The 24,147-nt window shown below is 44.9% G+C and overlaps 1 protein-coding gene across 2 annotated transcripts in view; it reads left to right on the top strand.

Annotated features, from left to right (window-relative positions):
* Positions 1-343: 343 nt before the first annotated feature.
* RAB11FIP4 (RAB11 family interacting protein 4) overlaps positions 344-24,147 on the top strand; it is a 72,012-nt gene continuing 48,208 nt past the window's right edge. Inside the window, exon 1 of one of the 2 annotated variants that reach the window (XM_033962253.1) lies at positions 344-621. In XM_033962253.1, coding sequence (XP_033818144.1) covers positions 544-621 — 78 coding nt within the window. In that variant the 5' untranslated portion in view covers positions 344-543. Of the gene's footprint in view, positions 622-21,990; positions 22,021-24,147 lie in introns of those variants that run through there. The other variant, XM_033962255.1, reaches the window with a different exon arrangement.

Here is a 24,147-nt window from a genome sequence, read left to right as displayed (position 1 = left end):
CAGCACTTTCCTTCCTCCTCCTCCACCCCCGTGGAAGTCTCACACCGGTTCGCTGACGTCAGCCACGATAGGCAGGTCAGCCAACGCTAGTATCCTGGCAACAGGGAGGGGCGGAGCTACCTCCTGCCCACTGTTGACGGAGCGCGAACTGGAGGGGCGGGAAGAGGGAGGATGGTCTGTGTGGCCGAGGTCGCGCGAGCTAGAGAGGCGGGGGGTTCAGGGGACGTGTGCTATTGGACTGTGGTGCCTGAGGGGCGGGGAGAGGGAGGTTCTTCGCAATCGCTGCCGGCCAAGCTAGAGACGAGGTAGGGGGTGGGGGCGTGTCCGAGGGGCGGGGGAGAGGGAGGGGGCGTGCCGGGGTCGCGCGAGCTGGTGGGGAGGCGGCGCGAGAGAGGGAAGGCTGCGCGGTCGATACTGTGTGTGTTTCTAGTGTCGCGCGCCGGCGCTCGCGCCCTCCCTCAGCCTCTTCGCCCGGGACTTTAGAGCCGCAGCGCTGGACAGCTCCCGTTTCTGGACTTCGCCCGCTTCCTTTTGTTCGAGCGAATGTCGTCCGCGCTGTCCGAACCTGCACCGAACGCTGAGCGGCTCGGAAATGAGCTTTCGCCCTGTGTCCTTCCCCAGGTAAGGACAGCTTTAGAGTGCGGGGGGGGGGGGGGGGGGGGGCAAGGAAGGATTGCTGGAGAACGTGGATTCGCCACCGGGTTCCCATTTCCCCTAAACTCGGCCGAGTGCGGGCAGGTGCCCGGCATCGTGCAGGCTGGTTGCAAAACTGGGAAGTCCGGCAACCACTTAACTCGGCTACTTTAGACGTGAAATAGACACGTTGTAGTCGTTTAAAAAAGCGAGACGGACCATGTTTCTGGAGGTTAGTGCAAGAGAGAGCTGGAGTTGTTGGAGGAAGAACATTTTCTTTTCCTGTTCTATTTATGTTTATTCTAAGCGTGATATACCGCCTCCCCCCCCCCCCCCCACAATGGAAACTACCGAAGCGGTTTACAAAACAAAGAGAGCACCTGATATTTGAATCCTCTGTAGTTCCTGCAAAGCCACAAGATGTTTCCTAACCCTTAAATCAATACTCTATAAAAACCCCTTCCTTCATGGACAGAGTCTTAATACCCGAACACTTAGATCTAATGATCAACATTTACTACTGGTTCCATCTCTCAAATCCACCAATACAGGCAGACAATACATTTTTTCAGTTGTGGCTCTGCAACTGTGGAACCCCCCCCCCCCCATACATAATAAAGAAGTAATACATAGAACAGATAAAATACATCAAGATGAATATAAGGAACTTGATTGAAAAAATGAAGCAGAATGCATTAAGATATCAGCCTATCAAGATTCCGGAATCCCAGAGAGTAACAAGATTCTAGAATCTCAAAGAGTAGCAACATTCCATACAGAATCTCAAAGAATAGCAAGATTCCGGAATCCCAGAGAGTAACAAGATTCTAGAATCCCAAAAAGTAGCAACATTCCATACAGAATCTCAAAGAATAGCAAGATTCCGGAATCCCAGAGAGTAGCAATATTCTATACAGAATCTCAAAGAAGAATAATAATTTTATTCTTATATACCGCCATATCAAAAAAGTTCTAGGCGGTTCACAACAAGGTGAGCTAATACAAGGGATACAGATAAAATACAAATTAGAATAATGGACTTAAAAAACAGATAAAGACAGAAAGACTTTACAATATAATGCAGAAAATACCGGCATGGGCAGGGAAAGAAGTAATACATAGAACAGATAAAATACAGGGAAGAACGTGTTATGGACAAATTTAAAAGCAAGTTAAAATGTTTTCTTTTTAAGGCTGCTTTAGTTCTATATAATTAGGACATACTCTTTACTTTTTAATTCTAACCGCTGATCTTTTTTTTTTTTTTTAATCCTCCCTTTTGTTATTTCCCTTACTCGTCTTACTTACATTCATATATTGCATTTCCCACTTCCCTCTCGGTCCTGTCTACGCTATATGATATGCATATGTTATTTGTATTGCCTCCCTGAATATTGTGACGTACTAATTCTTTTACATTAGTTCATCGCTTTGTATTAAGATTAAGCGATTCATCAAATTTTAAATAAAACTTGGAAAACTCATTACTAAATCTTCCTTAACTGGACAGACGGAATAAAAGACCTTCCCTCTGGAAAGTCAATTGGCCACGGCCGGGTCTCTGAAAAGAGAATTGCACGCCTGGTCCTGAGATGCCATTTGGCTAGTGTAAAAGATGGAGCTCTTTCTTTTGCTCTTTCATTACACGATCTTTCTGACCCTGGTCCCGATGCTTGTACAGAAACAGAACATCTTTCCCAAAGGGTTATTTTCTCTAGAGAAGCCTTAGTTTTCACCTTTTTCTTTTGACTGCAATACCGCACTATGGAGATCGGAAAGGTAAAGGATATAGGACTGTAATTGTCTTGTTAGTTATGCAAGCAAGGCCAAACAATCCAGGAGCTTGAGAAAAAGTGACCTTATCTGGCCCTGGCAGGGGTTGGGGCTGGCAGGATCCTGCATTCTAGGGAAGTGGCCCTGAAACTGATCTGCATTTGCTATGGCTTCTGTGAAGTCCTGGCGGGGGAGGGGGGGGAGGAAGTTTTTCTGTGTTCACTGATGCACCACTCCCCAGACCTGTGATCTGAGAAGCCTCCTGTATCACCTTGTATATGGCAAACTGCTGCTTCCCATTGGCTAAAGCTGAACAAACCCACTTTCAAAATGGATCCAGGTTGAAATAAGACAATGTGATGGATTTTCCTAGGGTTTTATTTCTTTTTAAGTGATTCAGTGGATAATTCTATAACCGGGTGATAGAAATTAAGCATCAGAAATATTCATGATGAGCACTGTTTTATAAAAACACACGTGTAAGCGCTTTTGTAGAATGCCAGCACAAGTTGATAGAAAGATATCTAAGTTTAGAGGGGCATAATCAAAACATACTTCTAAGTACGATTTGGACGTAGGGCGCTAGTCGCCCAAAGTCGGCAGGGCACAAATGTCCGTTCTCGAAAAATACGTCTAAAGTATACTTAAAAAAAAAATAAAAAAATCATTCAGATGTACATCCAGGCGTTCGATCGTACAGACCGTCACTACGTCTATCTTTATACCATATTCTCGTCCAAATATTCGTCCAAGTCCCAAACGCCCAAAACAAGACCTTTTGGACATGTGTGGGGCCAGCAATGTGGTGGACTGGCCACCCAGACACGGCAACAGAGCAGTGGGGCACTGCTGTGAACTTCACAAAAAGGGTGCCACATAAACATTTCACCAGAACTCCCATATAAGTTATGTTGAGCCCCTCAAAACCCACTATAACCACCTGGCTACAACCCCAATAGCCATTATGGCTGCAAATGGAACCTGTATGGCAGTACAGTAGGGTTTTGGGTTTTTTTTGGTGGGCTCACACTTTCCACCATGAATGTAGTGGCTGGAGTGGCTTATGGGCCTGGGTCCTCCTCTCTATGGTTTACTAGCCCACCCCCCAGACTACTTAAGCCACTTCTGTGCAGCTCTACTTGGCTTTCCTATAGAGGGTGCTGATGTTCCGGAGACAGGTTTTTAATCTGATTTTTATGGCGGTGTGAAGGGGTCAGTGATCACCGGGGGAGTGTGTAGGGGTCTGTACTTTTATGTCTGTGGTGGTTATCTGGTCACTCTGCATACCTTCTGGCACTTAGACCTGGTTTTAGATCGCCTAAGTCAGACAGTATAAGTTCGGTCCAGGCAGCCTCATCAAACATTCGATTATCCCTGCAGTACAATTAAGTGTAGGTCGGCCCATATCCCGTCCTCACCACTCCTCCAAAAATGTCCCTTTCAGCTCTGGGTGCACAGTGGCATTCAGTGTGTGCACCTAGCATGTCCCCACATAGGTAGGTGCCAGGTTATGGAATGAAGGCATTTGTGTTTTGTGTGTGTCTTTTCACATGGAAATAAAGAGGTTAATATCAGGACACACACATTACTGATAACATGAAATGGTAATCGGCATCTCAGGAGAGGTCGCGTATGCACAAGATCATTACCTGATTCTTTTCAGCAGTCTGCAAATGTGGAAAACCAGGCTTTTTAATATCTTTCGTGATCAATTTTTATACTTCATTCTTTTTTTTAAAAATTCTTTATTTATTTTAAAATCATATACATAGTGCAAACATCTGAACAAACAAGTAATATAACAAGCTGCACTCTAATTCAATCAAATATTATACAGTTATTAAAACCCACCTCCTGGATGTGTATAACAATCTTTCATAAACCAAAGGGAAATAATATAAATATATCATAACTTGCAATATTTTGTTAATGGGCCTCAAATTTCCTTGAATTTACTATGATGACCCCTCTGTTTAGAATAAATGTTTTCAAACTTATAAATTTGACAAGCGGACTCCCACCAAAAACTAATTCAAGTTATCCCAATTTTTCATTATCATCTGCATGGCCACTCGTGTCATGATGAGGAGCAATTTATTCTGATTTGCATTCATAGGTTTCTTGGTGAACAATGTCATTCCAAATAATATATCGTATGATATTGCTAGTTGAACTTCCAATATCGTAATAATTTGACCCCAAATAGTTTTCCAGAAGTTGAATTCTGTGTAAACTATATATAACCTGTGTGGTTAGATTAGCAGGATTATGAGGAAACAGGTTTTTTAATTAATTTAATTAGAGAAACAGTATATTGTTTTATTTACTTAGATTTAGCTCACAGCTTTTTCCTTAGTAGCTCAAAGTGAGTTAAATTTGCAGATGACACTAAACTGTTCAAAGTTGTTAAACCGCATGCAGACTGTGAAAAATTGCAGGCAGACCTTAGGAAATTGGAAGACTTGGGCATCCAAATGGAAAATGAAATTTAATGTGGATTAATGCAAACTGATGCACATTGGGAAGACTAATCCAAATCATAATTACCAGATGTTAGGGTCCACCTTGGGAGTCGGTGCCCAAGAAAAAGATCTGGACAATATTCTGACACCTTCTGGCCAATGTGTGGTAGTGGCCAAAACATCAATCAAGATCTAGGAATTATTGGAAAAGGGATCTAATCTAACGCTTGGATTTATATACCGAGACATCAGTTCAAGAAAGCTCGACTCGGTTTACAATAATTTAACATAACAAATAAAAACCTTAAAGAATAAGACTAAGTTTCGGAAGATTAATTTTCAAACTGTTATGCAAAAAAAATAGTTTTAAAAGATTTACAAAAAAATTGGAGTGAACCGGAACTCCTTAAAAGGAGTGGAAGATCATTCCAAAGTTGAGAGAGCTTAAAAATCGGAGATTGAGTAAAAATCTTGACTCCTTTTATCACTTTCTTGGAAGGAAGAGATAATTTAAATTGTTGATTACCTCTTGCACAGGAAAATCTGTAAGCGTTCCAAGATAAAAGAAGAAGAGGAGTAAAAATACCACATAGGATTCTAAAAACAACACAAGCACATTTGAATTGAACTCTAAAATAAACTGGGAGCCAATGGAGACTCTGGAGCAATGGAGTCACGTGGTCAAATTTACGTTTCCCAAAAATCGATTTCACAGCAGTATTTTGAATCAATTGCAATCTATGAAGACAAGTTTTTGTGATACTGAGGTAAATAACATTACAATAATCGAGACAAGATAATATAATTGACTGAACTAATAAGGAAAAATGTCAATGATGAAAGATGGTAAATAAGACTAAGAATATTATGTATCCATATCTCAAAAAAGATATAGCAGAATTAGAAAAGGCTCAAAGAAGAGTGACCAAGATGATAAAGGGGATGAACTTCTCTTGTATGCAGAAGGACTAAAAAAGTTAGGGCTCTTCAGACAGCTGAGGGGAGATATGACTGAAGTCAACAAAATCCTGAGTGGTATAAAATGGGTAGAAGTGATTCAATGTGTTACTCCCTCAAAAATTACAAAAACTATAGGACACTCGATGAAGTTACAGGGGAATACTTTTAAAACCAATAGGAAGGAATATTTTTTTCATTCAAAGCTCTGGAACACGTTGCCAAATGATTTGGACAAGTTCCTGGAGGAAAAGTCCATAGCATGGAATGTTAGTATTTGGGTTTTTGCCAGGTACTTGTGACCTGGATTGGTTACTGTGGCTACTGGGCTAGATAGACCATTGGTCTGACCCACTATGGCTATTCTTATGTTCTTATTGTACATTCAAGTACACTAGGTATTACTCGGTCCCTAGAGGTCTTGCAAGCTAAGGAGCCAATTCTCAGAATTCCGATGCTGTAGGGAACAGCACAGGAAAAATACTTCCCAATTCTTAATGCTAATAGCATGCAAATTATAAGCATGCTGTTAACATTGTGCATGGGGAAGTGGAGGAGGAACGTGCCTGATGCGTACACGCGAGACCTGTGCTGGAATCGCAGCTCTTTGTGCATGCCCAGTCAAACTGGGGAGCATGGAGTCCATGGTTAAATGAGGACTATGAACTGTACAGCAGCTCTTCCTCCCCTATCTGTATTGATCATCCCTGTTGCGCTCACCACTGATGTTCTTGGGAAGGCGGCCCAATACACAGTTCAGGATGCTTGCGATAGCCCATCCTTTCTTCTCGCAGTTGGTGAGGCCAGTACTGGCAGCTCTGCTTAATCTGTCTTCAAGCACCCTAACACCCACCTTCAAGTTGGCATTAGATTTTTGGCGGTAAGGGCTGCTTTGTTTTGTGTGAGGTTCTCTCAGCATTGGGAGGGAGAAATAATGATCTATTTACCATTGGTTTGACTACATTTGCATACCGTTGTGGTAGTGTTTTACCACCCATATGGTTCATATCCCGGTGCTGCTTCTTGTGACCCTGGGCAAGTCACTTAATTCTTCAGTGCTTTGAACGTGAGCTTTGAAATGCCATGCAAGTTCCCTTTCCTGAGCTAGAACCCCTCTGAGCAGACTGTGGGTTCTAATGCCAGCAGTAGTCCATCGCCAATTGGCTCTAGCACCGGTGTTAGGCGCTGAGATTTGGTCCCTAAATTTGTATGTGAGGCAATAGTGTTAAGAGATTTGACCAACAGTGGAATGTAAACCAGGCTTCCAAGCTTATCAGATTTTATGAATTGATTAAATACTCCTGTGTGGATTTTTAAAGGATTCTCCACCTTGGTGGTCTTGCAGCAGGCTTTCAGTTTGTAATGGGTAGGGAGGGGGAAGATGGGCTCCAAACTAGTTTGCAGAGTGATGGAACAGGAAAACAGGCCAAAGACGATGTTGTAGGGACCCCCGACCACAATAAGAAGAGACTTTAGTATGGCCAAACCTTTTGTCCACCTGCCTCCTACTGGGTGAAAATGATAATGCTTCCTTTTGGTTAAGAAAGGATTTGTAATTTCTTTATGTGTACAGGTAGGTGGTAAGGGAAGAGAAGGGGGGGGGGGAGGAAGAACAAACAAATCCATCAAGATCTCCCAAGTGACCCCAGATCTACCGCTTTGGGTATTTCTCTTTCCATGCCTGCTTTTTTCTTACTAAGGGAGAAATAAGATTTTGCATCCTATAAACAGAAGGCTGCAATTGCTTTGACTGTTCATTACCAGAATCATCTCATCACTTGCCTATGAAAGAGTTCAATTATGATCTATCCTCTGCAGAAGTGGTAAATTATTCATATTTCAAAAAGGATTATGCACTCAGTTTCTATAAGATAACAATAGCACTTTTATAAAGGTAAGACTCAGTAAGTGCAGACTTCCTTCCATAGATCATCTTATTATCTTGAAATTTCATAAAGTGTTGATAATGCATTAGGCAGTGTGCAAGAAAACAGCACAAGATGGTTTTTCCTTGCCGAAAGTGCTATCCATCTAAACTTGCAATTATCCAGCTACAACTGATAAGCCAAAGTTCTGGCTGGTATTATATATCTGAGGACACCAGGAAGACTTCTCTATGCTTCATTCTCATGGTGAGTGCAATGATACCTGAGGTCGCAATTGGGAGTTTTGGGGATGCTCATGCAACATTTTAAAGATATGCTGCATGTGAAAATCAACAACAAGGTGAAATGCCCACAGAATATCTTATAACATGGTGTGCACATGAACAATCCACACCCAGCAAGCAGGAGACCAATGGGCTACCCAGGGCTAGGGGGAGAGAAACTTTTCCTGCCATAGCCTGGCCACCACACTAAGAGAGGTGCTTGTGGCAAGGGTTTGTAGCTCCTTTTGGGACGAGAGTGCTTGAGAAATAAGCAGGAATTGAGGTTTTCCAGAAGTGGCAATACAGTACACATCCGATGTATTTTCTATGCATATTATAGACCTTTATAAAACAAAAGCCTTCCCTGAAACTGAATCAAAATGGCTTAGTAGCTCTTTGGGCGCCATCTTTTTGTCATTCCGTCTGCTTGCAAAGACTTCAGCCGATACAGAATGCTGCTGCAAAATCAATCTTTGGAAAAAGTAAATTTGATCGTGTATCTCCTCTGCTTCAAAACCTTCACTGGCTTCCTGTCCATCTTAGCATCCATTTCAAATGTGCATGTATCACTTTCAAAATCCTGCATGGGATTTTTGCTCCTCTTGTCTCTCTATCTTGGAATGCTTTTAGAGTCTCTCTTGCAAGAAGTAACCCAACAATTCAAGCTTTCCTTTCCTTCAGTAAAGGGAATAAAATGAATTAAGACACTTAGGGTTCCTGTTACTAAGGCACACTAGTGTGTCCTAGTGCGCGCTAATGCATCCATAGACTATAAATGGACGTGTTAGCATTTAGCACGCGCTAATTTTTAGCGCTAGTGCATCTACCTTAGTAAAAGGACCCCTTAGCCAATCTTTTGTCTTTAAATGAAATTCCTTTTATCTTAAGGGGTTCCGGTTCTTTTCAATTTTTTTGCAAAACTTTAAAAACTATTTTATTTGCTAAATATTTTGGAAACCAACTGCATTAATATTTCTCCTGATTTTGTTTTTTACTTTTCATCTTTTGTATTTTTTAAATCATTGTTAACCAAGTCGAGCTCCTTATTTGGTTGATGACTTGTATACAAAGCTAAGTTTCAGTTTAGCGTAGGTACAATGGCAACATTCCAAAATGATTGCGGGTACCAACACAATAGGAATTACCTCTCCCTGGATACAATTGAAGGCACTTACTCAATGTTGGGGGGTGGGGGGGTGCTTAGCACAGAGCTGGCTCCTATGGCATCCGTTGAGTTCTAACTCTAAAACTCCTAAATGGTAATCAAGGTGCCTGAGGAAGATGAAAGAAGTGAAGTGGAGGAAGAGTTGAGAGTAGACCAGCACCCTAATCATATTTCCAGGTTAAATTAAGAAGAACTACACTCCTCCCTCCTTATTCACGGGGGTTAGGGGCAGAGCCTTCCCGTGAATATGGAAAATTTGCGAATAATTTTTGGGCTGACTCTGACCCACCCCTGTCTCCCTCTTGCGTCCCGGACCTTACCTGGTGGTCTAGTGGTGACGCGGGGCAGGAGCAAACTTGCTACACTCCTGCCCCTTGCAGAGCTGTCATCGGAAATGGCTGCCGTGAGTTCCCGTTGTAGTCTCATGAGACCACGGGAACTCGCAGGAGCCATTTTCGATGACTGATCTGCACAGGGCAGGAGAGTAGGAGGATAAATCCTGCCCCGCGTCACCGCTAGACCACCAGGTAAGGTCGATTCGTTAAGGGGGGGGTCCCGACACCAAAAACCGCGAATAGTCAAAACCGCGAATAAGGAGGGAGGCGTGTACATTGTGTTTTCTAGAACGGGAACCTCCTAGAAAAACAATAGCTTGGTGATTTTCCACCATTACTAGTTCACGGATGAGCTAATGGCAGATTTAAAGTGTACATAAAAAAGTGCTATTGCAATCCTAAATTTCATTCAGGAGATGTAGACTGGAGTCTTTATTTACATAATGGCTTTCTGTGACCCAGGCACTGAACCACAGCTCTCTCAGACACTGGTGTTAAGGCTTTATTTCCTCATAGTATTAAGTTGTAAGGCAGGAAAGAAAGCTGTGGTTCCTCTTTTGGTTTCTAGTGTCACTGCCTTTCTTGCTTTTTTTTTTTTTTAATATATATATCTTTCTGTGATTACTAGAACTTAATTTCATTTAATTCTGGCATTTGTAGACCGCCTTTTCCCCCCAAAAAATAAATAAATAAAATCACTACAAAACAATAAAATAAACACAGAAAAAAAAAGTTTAATTTGGAGTGGGAAAAAATCATTTGAGATTTACTGTAACACACGTACAATGAGCATGTCTGTTATAGGACTCTCGTGAGACTAGAACATGTCCATTTGACACGGACTCCTGTTCCAAAATGTTCGGGGGAGGGGGACTGCAATGTCAAAGCTTTAGTAGACGGAACAAGGCTACAATAGCAATGGTGTAGGGCAGGGATCTCAAAAGTCCCTCCTTGAGGGCCCCAATCCAGTCGGGTTTTCAGGATTTCCCCAATGAATATGCATGAGATCTATGTGCATGCACTGCTTTCAATGCATATTCATTGGGGAAATCCTGAAAACCCGACTGGATTGCGGCCCTCAAGGAGGGACTTTGAGATCCCTGCTGTAGGGGAAGAGTTTCTCCAAGAGGGGGGAGGAATAATTTTTAGCATTACCCAACAGAGCATTCAGTGGAGTAGCTAATACGAATAGGAAGGGTCATGCAGTAGCCAATCTGGGGGGGAGGATTCCTCCATCCCCTCCCCACACCCATCTAAAACTACCAACTCCTGTAAAGACTTAGGTCTCCTTTTACTAAGCTGTGCTAGCGTTTTTAGCGCGCGCTAACCCCGCACTGCACAAAATAATACTAACGGCAGCTCTATGGAGGCGTTAGCGTGTAGCGTGCACGGCAATGTAGCGCAGCTTAGTAAAAGGAGCCCTTAGGGGAAGATTCTCGAAGCTAAAACATGCATTTAACATGCTCGCCAAACCGGTTTCGGCCAGTTTAGCATGCATGTGTTTTAGCGCAGATTATCACATCAATGGTCTTTTCCTAGCAGTCTCTGGTACTGCCATGCAAATGTAATACAATGAGGTCATTTAATATTAAAATGAGCATTCCAAGCGATTCTCTATCATCGCCGAGCAATTCCCTAACCTTGTTGTGCCACATTTGCTGGCAAAATTTGCCGACAGGTCTGAGCCGTCGTAGCCTTACGTTCTGATCAGTGTCTGAGTGTTGATTGACAGGAAAGTAAGATGTTCCCTACGCAAATTTTAAAAAAAACCCCACCAAACAAAAAAAAAAAAAAAGCAAACGAACCCAAATCAAAGATTATCAGGAGAGATGCCCACTCTCTCCCACTGCAGAATCCCTCGTCACTACTACTACCCCTCCCCCTTGCAGCAGGGCCTTAAGCACCCTAGGAAGGGCCTTATTCAACTGGGCCAATCATAGCCTTAGGCCCTTCCCCAGTGCATCATAGGATGCCCCGAGAAGGGGAAGGTCTGTCATTTTGTAAGAGGCGGGCCTGCCAACTGGAGTGGGTAGGCATCCTTATGGCTTGAGTGTGTGAATAAGGTAGGGAGGGGCAGGGGGGTTGTAGGGGGCACATGGGGAGTTGGGGGGTGGGTGGTCATCTCTCCCGTTGTGGAGTGCGGTGGGTGGCTAGTAGTGTCAGAGGATGTGCAACGTGGCGGGAGAGAGTGGGCATCCCTCCTGCTGCCAGAGGTGGGTGTCCGGAGGTTGTTTAAGCATGGCGAGAGAGTGGGCATCTCTCCTGCCAATATTCAATTTGATTTGGTGGGGGTGGTTGTGTGTTGTTTGTTTGTTTTTTAAATATGCTGATGTATTCTGCGTGTGTGCTGACCAGCAGCTCATCTCAAGTAAATTTAGCAAGCCTACGTGAACATCCGCGGACCTCATTTGCATGCAGTCTTTTGAGACTGACTAGCCTTTTTTGAAATCATTACAATAGTGGCCTCGGTAGCAGCCCATTGGATTTTATCGTGACGTTTTGAGAATCTTCCTCTTAATCCTGTGCATAATTTTATGCACAGCTCTACATGTTTTAAGCAGCAGCAACCGTTTTGGGGTTACTTTTTAAAATTGCTTCATTGGTGGTCTGTAACATGCTCACTTATTTGGGCATTTGCTGAGTGCCTTACCCAAGGCAAGGAACACAAAATTTGCAGTTTTACAAGTAGCATGCCTAAAAGCATTTTACTGAAGAAACACTATGGCGACACGTTACAGTATCTTGTGAAATGTCACTTTATGTTCTGCCACAGCTTTTTAAACTAACACTTGTTTCTTTATTTGGGTCAGGAATACTCATATAGGACTTAATTGTTAATGTAGAAATAAAGGTTAAAAATAGATGGCAGGTGATTGTCTTTTTTTTTTTTTGTTTGGGCTGAGGTAATAATGCATTTATGAGGGTGTCGGGTCAAAAGCGCGCCGGGACAAAGGCGCGTGCAGACAATTGAGCGCAGCGCGGAGGTGCGCGCTGCAGAAATTTACGGTTTTTAGGGCTCCGACGGGGGGGCGTGGGGGGAACCCCCCCACTTTACTTAATAGAGATCTTTTAACTTCACTTTTTCCCTGTTTTTAGGGAAAAAGTTAAGTTTACAGTAAAATATGGGGGGTTACAACCCCCCAAACCCCCCACAACGCCGGCGCGATCTCTATTAAGTAAACTGGGGGGGGCTCCACAACAAAAACCCCCGTCGGAGCCCCTAAAAACTAATTTTCTTCGGCGCGTGCCTCCGTCTTGCGCTCAGTTGTCGGCGCGCACCTTTGTCTTTCGCGGTGTTGTCTATGAACCATTTATGAGAGCTACAGTACAACTTTTTTTTTTTTTGAGAGTTTGGAGAGAGGATCTGGGGGAGTGTATTATGGCCCTAAAATATTGGGGGGGGGGGGCATACTCTCCAGGACAGCTTACCCCTACAGCTTATTTTCTTTATTTCTCTGCAGATTTTTAGCTCCTTCTTTCTTACACAAAAGTAACATCCCTAAATCTGGTGCATTAAACCTCTTGAATTAAAAAAAAACTGTGCCAAGCTCCAAGATTTTAAGAAGAATGCTGCACTCCCAGGTCCCTCTCCTTTCCCCACCAAATCATATCTTATTAGAGAATTTCTGCACCGCTGTATAAATATCTGGAAAATATCTAGTTGTGGCAGCTATAGTTATAGTTTCAGGTCCAAACTTTAAAAAATCCCTAAGTAAGATGTTGCGTCCTTGTGGAATCCTTTTACTGAGCTGCAGTAAGCTCTAGCGCATGCTTAAAAGGGCTTACTACTGGAGATCCTACAGTAAGTCTGAAATTAGCAAGCACAAACCGCTCGTTAAAAATATTTTCATGGCAAAGTGGGCATGTCAGGACAGAAGGAGAATGGGTGTGCCAGCCCTGATCACTTAGCACTAGAGAATGACACGGGGACAAATTTTTCTTCGTCCCTGCAGGAGCTCAATTTTCCCGTCCCCGTGAGTTTTGTCACTGTCCCTGTCCCTTTCTTAAGCTCTGCCTTACCCGCAGAAGCCTCAAACACTTAATGATTTTAAAGTGAGGTTTGTGCAGATGAGGACGGAGCTTAGGCATTGGTGGGATGAGGCATTATGACATCACAATCTGAGCTCTAGAATGTTGCTACTTGTGATTTTAAAGTGTTTGAGGCTTGTGCAGGTGATGATGGAGCTTAGGCATTGGTGGAATGAGGCATTATGACATCACAATCTGAGCTCTAGAATGTTGCTACTTGTGATTTTAAAGTGTCTGAGGCTTGTGCAGATGAGGACGGAGCTTAGGCATTGGTGGAATGAGGCATTATGACATCACAATCTGAGCTCTAGACTGTACCCAAACAGACTGTACATAAGAACATAAGAATTGCCACTGCTGGGTCAGACCAGTGGTCCATCGTGCCCAGCAGCCCGCTCATGCGGCGGCCCTCTGGTCAAAGACCAGCGCCTTAACTGAGACTAGCCCTACCTGCATACATTCCGGTTCAGCAGGAACTTGTCTAACTTTGTCTTGAATCCCTGGAGGGTGATTTCCCCTATGACAGACTCCAGAAGAGCGTTCCAGTTCTCTACCACTCTCCGGGTGAAGAAGAACTTCCTTATGTTCGTACGGAATCTATCCCCTTGTGTAAGGGGAGGCAGGAGCGGTCCTCCCCGGACACTGTCTTGGTGTGGGCGCTGGCACCCGTCCTCCTCTCTGCCCCTTCCCTTCTCCCATACCTCTTTAACATTCCTGGCGCAAGCAGCAACCCCAACCTGCTGCTCGCACTAGTGTCGGCTCTTCCTCTGGCATTACTTCCTGGACCCGCACCTAGGAAGTGACGTCAAGAGGAAGAGCTGATACTGGTGGGAGCAGCAGGTTGGAGGTTGCTGCTCGTGCGGTAACGTTAAAGAGGTTCAGGAAGGCAGGAGGGTGCAGGGAAGGAGTGGATGGGGGGGGCTGCCACCACATAGGCACCTCTCACCCTCTCTATGCCACTCCTGGAAGAGGTGGTAGAGACTGTGTCTGAATTCATGAAAGTCTGAGATAGGCACATGGGATCTCTTAGAGAGAGGAAGAGATAATGGTTACTATAGATGGGCAGACTGGATGAGTCATTTGGCCTTTATCTGCCATCATGTTTCTCTATAACCATAAAGCTTTATGACCTCACAATGCAGGTGTAAAGAGCCTTAGCCTGTAGGAAGAGGAGATGCAAATGTTAAGAGCCTTAGCCAATAGGGAGAGCAGGAGAGTGGATACTGCAGATGGGCAGATAGGATGGGCCATTTGGCCTTTATCTGCCATCATATTTCTCTACTAGTGTTTAAGCCCGTTAGATTAACGGGTGCTAGATGTCTCCTGCTTTTGAACCTGGGCAGAGGCAGAGCCGGGGCGGGAGGGAGTGACGGTGGGAGAGCAATTTCAAAGCCTCGGCAGCGGCGGCTCCTTGACCAATCCGCGCTTACAATGTCCCCACACTCGTGGTCTGGCTGGCTCCCCCACCAAAGCCCTTCGCAGCGGCAGCCCCTCCCGCATCCGACCCCGCGTCCCATGCCTCTCCGAAGGCCGACTCCCATGAAAATGGTGCCCCTCTGTCCAAAGCCGCAGCGGCAGCCTCCCTCAAGACACATTTCAAATCTGACATATTGTAATCACAAAACAGAAAATAAAATTATTTTTCTTACCTTTTGTTGTCTGGTCATTATTCATACCATGTAGGGGTCCCAGGCTATGGTTGGCTTTTGATAACTCGCTTGCCAGGGCCCCTTCTTTCTTCTTCCCTCCCTCCATCCCTGCAGCTGAAGACGGGCACCTTCCCCCAGTGGTCTGAGACAGGAGGGAGCAGTTAGGAGAGGGTCTGAGGGCAAAGAGGAGCTCAACAGCGCACAATCACCTTTCCTTCCCTCCCTCCATCGGGTGCAGTGCAGCTCCACCAATCTTAAAAGGAGCCGTGTCGAAATTGGAGGCCTGCCACTGGCATAGCACTTTCCCCTCTGCCTTGGTCCCGCCCCTTCTGTGACATATGGGACCGTGGCAGAGGGAACATGTTACGGTGGTGGCAGGGCTCCAATTTCAAAGCAGCTCCTTTTAACATAGGCGGAGCTGAACTGTACCTGATGGAGGAAGGGAAGGAACGGTGGGGCAAATTTCGGCAACGGCAGGAATTGTTTGGCGGGCCAAGCACCGTGAAACTTTGTTTCTTTAGGCAGCCCCAGTTGTTTACTTGGATTCAATGTCAGCATTAGGGTTCGCCGGCCGCCAGCCGTGAGAGCCGGGTGAGGAAGGCTGCCGCAGCCTCGCGGCTAGGTAGGGGAACAACAATGGCGCTTATGCTCAAGCCCCCACCACAGCTCCTCTCTCGATCCTGGTGCGGTTCGAGAGAGGAGTCGTGGCGGCGGCTTGAACATAAGCGTGATTGTTGTTCCCCCTACCTAGCCGCGAGACTGCGGTGGGGTTTCCATGGCAACCCTGATCGCGGATCTCAGTGTAGGGCCGGGTCTGGCGGCGCCGTGTAGGGTGGAAGCGGGAGGCGGGACCTCAGCACAGCATTGCCGGGCAGCTTGCGCCGCCGGCCCCCAGGAGCTCGAGGCTGGTGGCGGACATGCCTGGCGTGGCATGGTGCAGGAGGAACAGTGATCGGTGGCGCGAGGTGGAGAGCAGGTGATGACAGTGATCGGTGGCGCGAGGTGGAGAGTAGGTGATGACGTAAAACGCGCGCATGCGCACTCGTGTTTTCGCGACGGATCAGGGAACACGTTTTTTTTAGTGCGCATGCGCGGCCTAGCATTTTATTATATTAGATAACCATAAAGCTCTATGACATCACAATGCAGTGTAAAGAGCCTTAGCCAATAGGGAGAGGAGGAGATAGTTTAAGCTGCATATGGGCCATTTGGCCTTTATCTGCCAGCATGTTTCTATGTCTTGAGTTTCTACTGAAAGGGCATTTGCCAGATCCAGTCCTAGAAATTCATTACCATATTTCCCCATGTATAGGCCGCAGGAAATGCCGATGTAGGTTTTTAAACTCTTAGATAAGCCGCCCCATGTTACTAGCTGCAGCTTATCTAAGAGTTTTAAAACCTACATCGGTCTATACAATGGGGCGGCCTATATATCATCCCCCCTTTAAATGCCTCCCTCACCGGTAATCCTCCTGGACAGCCACGCCTGCCTCCTCCAAACACGCTGTGGAGGGCAGGAGCGATGTTTGCGATCTCAAGCCTCGTCCTGCGCCCTTCCTGGTTGGCTGCCGTCAGTTCTCGCAACGGCAGCCAATCAGGAAGAGCGCGGTGTCCTGCACAGTATGTTTTGGAGGAGGCAGCCAGTGTGTTTGGAGGAGGCAGGTGCGGCCGTCCAGAAGGATTACTGGCGAGGGAGGTATTTAAGAGGGGAGGATGATGTATAGGCCTTCCATTTAAGGAAGCTGCGCCCACTAGGCCAGTTTGCAAAATCGATGTATAAGCCATGGCTTATACATGGGGAAATACGGTACTAGCATAGGTTTTAAAAAAATAGGGCACAAGAAGAAAAGGTGAATGGCAGTGACTGTGTTGGCTGAGAAGGGGCCAAACAAAGAGGGAAGGGAGAGGAGGTGGGAAGTGAAAGGCGACCCATCCAAAGGTTATTCCTCCATATAAAGTCTGAAACTATAGTACCTCAACATAAAACAAACAAGACACATTGAGACAGATTTCAATGCAATTTTTCCCAGATAAAGCGGCAGAGAATACTTTCTCTTGTCTGATTAGAAAGCTAGTAGTTACTTTTCAAGTTTATTTATGGCTTGATATACCGACCATCACATGTATCTGGACGGTTTACAATATTAAAAATTAGAAAAATCTAATAAAATTTTTGATTTAGATGAGGTAAAATAAAAATGGGGTAAAACTAAAACTATGACAAATTAAGACTTATTAGAGACGAAAGGAATTAAGCGAGAGGGAAGTTTTTAATTACAATGATAAATAAAAATAAAAAGGAGGGGTAGAGAGTAATGGAAGGGAGACGGGGATGTCGCTTCTTAAAAGCAATTTTTATTTTTTTTCACTTATTGGTAGGCATCTTTAAAAAAATGTTTTGAGATTTGTTTTAAATTTATTTAGGGAATTTTCGTTGCGGAGATAAAGTGGCATTGCATTCCAGAGCGAGGGTTCAACTGCTGAAAAAAAAAAGGAATTTCTAGTATAGTATAGGTCCTTGATTGAAAGTACTGTCAATAAGTTTTGATTCGTAGATCTAAGGACCCTAGGAAGGGTATGTGGAATGAGATATTTATCTAGGAAAACAGTGAGGTGAGAGGTCTTGATTTTAAAAGTTAGAAGAAGAATTTTATATGTAGTTTGGTGAGAGACCGGTAACCAGTGTAACTCTCGAAGAAGTGGGGTAACATGATCATATTTTTTTGGCCTTATAAATAAGTTTGATTGCGGTATTTTGGATTCAGTTGTAGTCTACGGGTTTCTTTTTGAGTTTTACCATGGTAAAGAGAGTTGCAATAGTCTGTGTGAAATGATTAAAGAGTAAATTAGGATTTGGATTGAAGTGGGTACTTTTTAATGGTGATGGGGACAAAAGCAAGCGAGACTTTGGCGTGCCGACATTGCAGCGCAGACAATTTGGCGCAAGACCCCAGCGCGCCGCCTTAAAAAGTTACTTTTAAAGAGCTCCGATAGGGGGTATGGGGGGGAACCCCCCCACTTTACTTCATACTCTTTGCGCTTTTGTTGGGGGGTCGTGGGGGGTGCAATCCCCCACATTATAGAGAACAAAAAATTGGGAAAAAGATAAAATGGAGGGTCCCAACCCCCCCTCCCCACAGCAGCGCGAAGAGTATATCCCCACTCACACCCCACGTCTTTAAAAGTAACTTTTTAGGTGGCGAGCTGATTTGTCTGCGCTCACGAATAACTCTGAATCCTTTTTAATACAGATACATGTAGCTGGCCCTGAAAGAGGCACAACTGTAAGTGTGTTTAAGTCAAAAGTAAAACATGTATGGCACTTTCCAGTGTGTGGGTGTTATTTAACCCCATGGCTGCTGCGTAAGTAGCATGTGCATGACGCATGGCTCCTTTGAACATGCACATTTTGTGGTTGCCATTTTCAAAGGGAAACAGCCAGTGTGGGCGGATTCCATTTAAAAACTTGCCGCAACATATGTGGACTAAAAGTGATGCCTATAAATGCAGGGAACGTACACGAGACAAAGCCCCCAGCTTTTGGCAACTCCTTGCCTTTGGATTCCCCTAGCCACAGACTGAATGAACAGGGGAATGTCACATCCCCTTCTCTATTCCTGGCTTGGTGCCAGGGCACTGGGCAATCCTCTTGCTTACCCACTCCGTGTGAAAGTCCTGGTAGTATGGCTACAGCAGTGGTCTCAAACTCGCGGCCCACCAGGTACTATTTTGAGGCCCTCAGTATGTTTATCATAATCACAAAACTAAAATAAAACAGTTTCTTAATCATGTGTCTCTTAAGCTTTAAATTACAATATTATTATTAAGACTTAGCCAAAAGGAAAGATTTATAAACTATAAAGAGTTTCACCTCATGCAAAACTGTCATTTCTTTAATAAGACATTAACTTTTTTTCTGAGGCCCTCCAAGTACCTACAAATCCAAAATGTAGCCCTGCAACGGGTTTGAGTTAGACCACTGGGCTACAAGGTTTTGTTTTGTTTTCTATAGCTATTTCTTACAGCAAATTCCATTTGTTGCACATTTAGGTCAGTCCCCGGGTTAAGAACGAGTTGCGTTTTTAAAGCTGTTCATAAGTCGGACCAGAACTTTCTCTACCCTGAAGGCTTCAAGTATAATTTCCAATATTTCAGAACCAGAAAACTTAATACACCCCTAGAAGTCCCTTTTCATTTTGGTCTCTGCTTCATTCCTTAAGAGGGAAAATAATCTATAGTTGAGACCACCAACATCCAACATTTTTCTACTCTCTTACTTGTGAAAGGTTTGCCAGGTTGAGAACACCTGCCCTGCCCCATTCTGCCTCCAGCTCTGTCCCATACCACCCCCACATGACCCTCCTGTCCCCTTCGCCGAGGTCTTGAGGGCCTGCGCATGCTCAGATGTCAACGCGATTATGTCATGTGCCTGTGTGCATTCTCGGGACATCATCGTGTCAACATCTACGCATGCACAAGGGCCTCCGGACATGGGCCCCGAGTTTTGGGACTTCCAAACCCTGGACAAACTGACGGGTTTTGGAAATCCCTCCGGACACCCGGACTGTCCTCTAAAAAGAGGACACGTCCGGGTTTTCCCGGACATCTGGTAACCCTAATTTGTGAAAACTTCTCCATACCAACTACTGAAAATTCCTTATTTGCTGATCTGGCTGTTTGTGCAGTAACTTTATTCCAGATGTTTTGTTGTTTTTGTTCCTGGTAAACCGTATTTCCTAAAATATTCATAAGCACAACTGTCAGGATGAGTTGAGACCCCGTCATCGCTTTGCACCCAGAGCTGCCATTTTCATTTGATTCTAATGCAATGTGCACGGCAGAATGTGTTTTATTAAATATTTTGCTTGATTTCTGCTGATGCGCCATTTGGTTGATCATCCAGAGCAGGGATCTCAAAGTCCCTCCTTGAGGGCCTTAATCCAGTCGGGTTTTCAGGATTTCCCCAATGAATATGCATTGAAAGCATATAGATCTCATGCATAGTCATTGGGGAAATCCTGAAAACCCGACTGGATTCCGGCTCTTGAGGACCGGAGTTGCCTACCCTTGTACTAGACCAGGAATCTCAAAATCCCTCCTTGAGGGCCTTAATCCAGTCGGGTTTTCAGTATTTCCCCAATGAATCTGCATTGAAAGCAGTGCATGCACATAGATCTCATGCATATTCAATGGGGAAATCCTGAAAACCCAATTGGATTTCGGTCGGTCCGGAATTGCCCATGTCTGTTCTAGACCAGGGATCTCAAAGTCCCTCCTTGAGGGCCTTAATCCAGTCGGGTTTTCAGGATTTCCCCAATGAATATGCATTGAAAGCAGTGCATGCACATAGAGCTCATGCATATTCATTGGGGAAATCCTGAAAATCCGACTGGATTGCGGCCCTCAAGGAGGGACTTTGAGACCCCTAATCCAGAGGGAAGCTGCACCGATTGCATTAACCCTTGAAGCTCTGCCCTGAACTGTACTGTGCACACAGTGGAGAAGGATTGAAATGTTTTGGTTTTTTTCTTATCTGTTGAAATTCAGCATAGGCTCCCCTAATGTGGGGACTCTGGGGGAGGGGGGTGGTATGAGGGGAGGATAAAGTGCTGAGAACAGAACACAGACAAGTGAACCACAGAAAGGGAAATGGAACAGTTGTGACAGATTTTGCTGTTAGCAAACGTCTAGGCCTACCTCCACTTTCAACAATGCCCAAGAGGCCAATTCATAAATTCCTGAATCTCTGCAGGCCTCTTCCTTCCATCGCCGCTGGTCTTTGAACGATAGTGAATTGAATTTTATTGAGCATGTTCCTGTTTAATATTTAACCAAACACTCTGCCGATCTGAACGTTGTCGTCCCTGTGGGACTGTGATTTCTCATGTTTTGTATCCTTCGTAGGCCGCTAGCTACATGCTCCTATCCACCTGGCCTTTACTTGTTGAATGCATGCAGCATTGGGGCGGCAGGCTGATATTTGTAAGAACTGGCAACCTAGAAGTTCAGATTTGTGCTAAAAACTTAAAAGGAATCTGTGACTGATCTAAATGATAGCTGTGAGTGGAGTGGAATTACAGATAACACAGCTTCAGCAGAAGTTTCTAGGTGGTGTTAACTCTGAGCCCACACAATGTCTCCTTACCCTGGGGGCTGACATGGGAAAACAATAAAGAGGGGATTCTTCAATCTTTCAAGTGCTCCAGTTCCTCCCCCACAACTTCTTCACACTTCTTTCTGGAGTAGGTGTCAACTGGTTAGTTTAGTGGTCCGAGAGCCAGGAGAACTGGATTTGATTCCCGCCACATCTCCTTGGGCTAGATTCACTAAGGGCACAGATCGGATCGAATCCGTGCCCGGATTCACAAATCGCCCTCATGCAAATGAGGGCGATCGGAATCACGCTCCCAACTGCCTGCCCGAAATCACTTTATAGCGATCCCAACACATGCGCAGACCATCTGTAGATGGTCTGCGCATGCATTGGCCCTCCGAGCCCGGCAGAGAATTTTTTTTTTTTTAACTATTTTAAACTTTTTTGCGAGCCTGTGGTTTTAACCTGCTTTAAGCCCACGGGTTAAAACCACGGGCTTGCACTGCGGGGAAGGGTGGGAGAGTCGGGGCTACAGGAGTTCAGGGCAGGCAGGAGAGTGGGGCTGAAAGCAGGAGTTCAGGGCAGAGAGCAGGGCGGCAGAAGGCAGGGCAGTCGGAAAGAACCTGAGCGACTGGTCTTCAGCAGTCGCTTGTTTGTGATCAGCCAGCCCAGTCAGTGTGGCAGGGTTTTTGTTTGTGAATCGCTGCCTGCCATCATTTGAATGCCGTTCCCCCCGCATTCGCATATGCGGATCGGAGAATGATCGAGACACAGGTTAGTGAATCAGGTCGGAGGGAAATCGGGTCGCAAAAGGATCGCAAACCGATCGGTACACGATCGGTTTGCTTAGTGAATCTAGCCCCTTGTGACTTTGGGCAAGTTAATTTAACCCTCTATTGCCCCTGGTACAAAATAAGTGCCTCTATAAAATATGTAGGTTGTTTTGATTGTAACCACAGAAAAAGACGGACGCCACGAGGCCTCGTGTCATTATAGTGAAACTTCTTCACACAACATGTAATTAAACTCTGTAATTCGTTGCCGGAGAATGTGGTGAAATCAGCTTAGCAGGGTTTTTAAAAAAGGCTTGGATAGTTTCCTAAAAGAGAAGTCCTTTGGCCATTATCGAGATGGCTTGGGTAAATCCACTGCCTATTCCTAGGATAAGCAGCATAGAATCTGTTTTACTACTTAGGATCTAGCTAGGTGCTTGGGACCTGGATTGACCACTGTTGGAAACAGGATGCTTTGCTAGATGGACCTTCAGTCTGTCCCAATACAGAAATGCTTATGTTCTTATGCGAGCCAAGTATTGTGACATCACTGATGAGGTTGGCTCTTAGGCATTGGTGGAATGAGGCTTTATGACATCACAATCTCAGCTCTAGAATGTTGCTACTATTAGGGTTTCTGCCAGGTACTTAGGAGCTGTTAGAAACAGGATACTGGGCTTGAAGGACCTTCCGTCTGCCCCAGTGTGGCAATTCATATGAATCCCATCCTCTGTCTCTCTCAGAAGAGGATAAGAACATAAGAAGTTGCCTCCGCTGGGTCAGACCAGGGGTCTATCGCGCCCAGCAGTCCGCTCCCGCGGCGGCCCATCAGGTCCATGACCTGTAAGTGATCCTTTGTCTCCTTTCATCATCCTATCTCTGTCTCTATCTATATCCCCCAATCCCTGTATCCTTCAGGAATTTGTCCAATCCTTCTTTGAATCCTCTTAATATATTCTGTCCTATTACATCCTCCGGAAGCGCATTCCAGGTGTCCACCACCCTCTGAGTGAAGGAAAATTTTCTAGCATTGGTTCTAAACCTGTCCTCTTTCATTTTTTCCGAGTGCCCCCTTGTTCTTGTAGTTCCCAATAGGCTGATAATGTATGTGAAGTCAGCATTCCTAATCACTTCCAAAAGTTGCCTCCTATATTTCTCAGCCTTCTCTGCCCCCCCCCCCATCCGCTCCTTCCCCCGAATTTCTTTAATGTTTCTGGCATGAGTAGCAACCCCAGCCTGCCGCTCGCACTGGCATCGGCTCTTCCTCCGACGTAACTCCTAGGCTAGGTTACGAGGGAAAGGAAGGGGCATGCGCGTGCAGTAGTGGGGGGGGGGAGATGGAGAGGAGGACGGGTGCCAGCGTCCCCACCAAGATGGTGGGGTGGCCTCTCCCCCCCCTTACTACCATTGCAGCACTACTTGGATAGTGCTGGGGCAGCCCATTAGAGGAGATAGGGAAGTGCTGTAGCATCAACTGGAGTTGGTGTCCGTTCTTGCCTTCTAAGAATTTAGCTTTACTGAAGACGACTGAAGCCAAGGCTTGTTGAGACTGGTAAAAAGACTTTTTGTTGCGCTGGAGTTAAGATACAGGATTGTCGTGAAAGGGGTATATATAGAAAATGACTTAAAACGCAGTTATTTGTAGATTCCTTTCTCTAGAAATAATAATCTTCTCTGGTAGAACATAAGATTTGCTGCTGCTGGGTCAGATCAGTGGTCCATCGTGGTGTTATGCAAAGTTGTGGTATTATTTTGCAGCCATGATTTTTAAGGTTGGTTTGTATGTTTATTTTATCATGTTTTTGTTTTAAAACTATGTATGTAAATTATGTCAACCGTTTAGTTGTAAACGGTATAGAAATTTTTAAAAATAAGTAGGTAGATAGGGGCCATGTGATTTAATTTAACAGATTGATATTCTGCATTAAACAATGGATTCAAGGGAGTTCTATCTTTGCCCACTTAGCTATGCGAGCACCGGCTCTGAATATCAGACATGACCTGGCATTTGACCATCTAGGATTGAATCTGTCCACAGCTGTCGGTGGCTTAAAAACTGTTGACCACCATGGGCTGAATATCAACCCCTTGGGTGATAAATCTGACCGGGAGAAATATCTGCTGAACC

The sequence above is a fragment of the Geotrypetes seraphini genome, chromosome 10, assembly GCF_902459505.1.
Source record: "Geotrypetes seraphini chromosome 10, aGeoSer1.1, whole genome shotgun sequence".
Taxonomy (NCBI): domain Eukaryota; kingdom Metazoa; phylum Chordata; class Amphibia; order Gymnophiona; family Dermophiidae; genus Geotrypetes; species Geotrypetes seraphini.
This window is presented reverse-complemented; position numbering and strand designations above follow the sequence as displayed.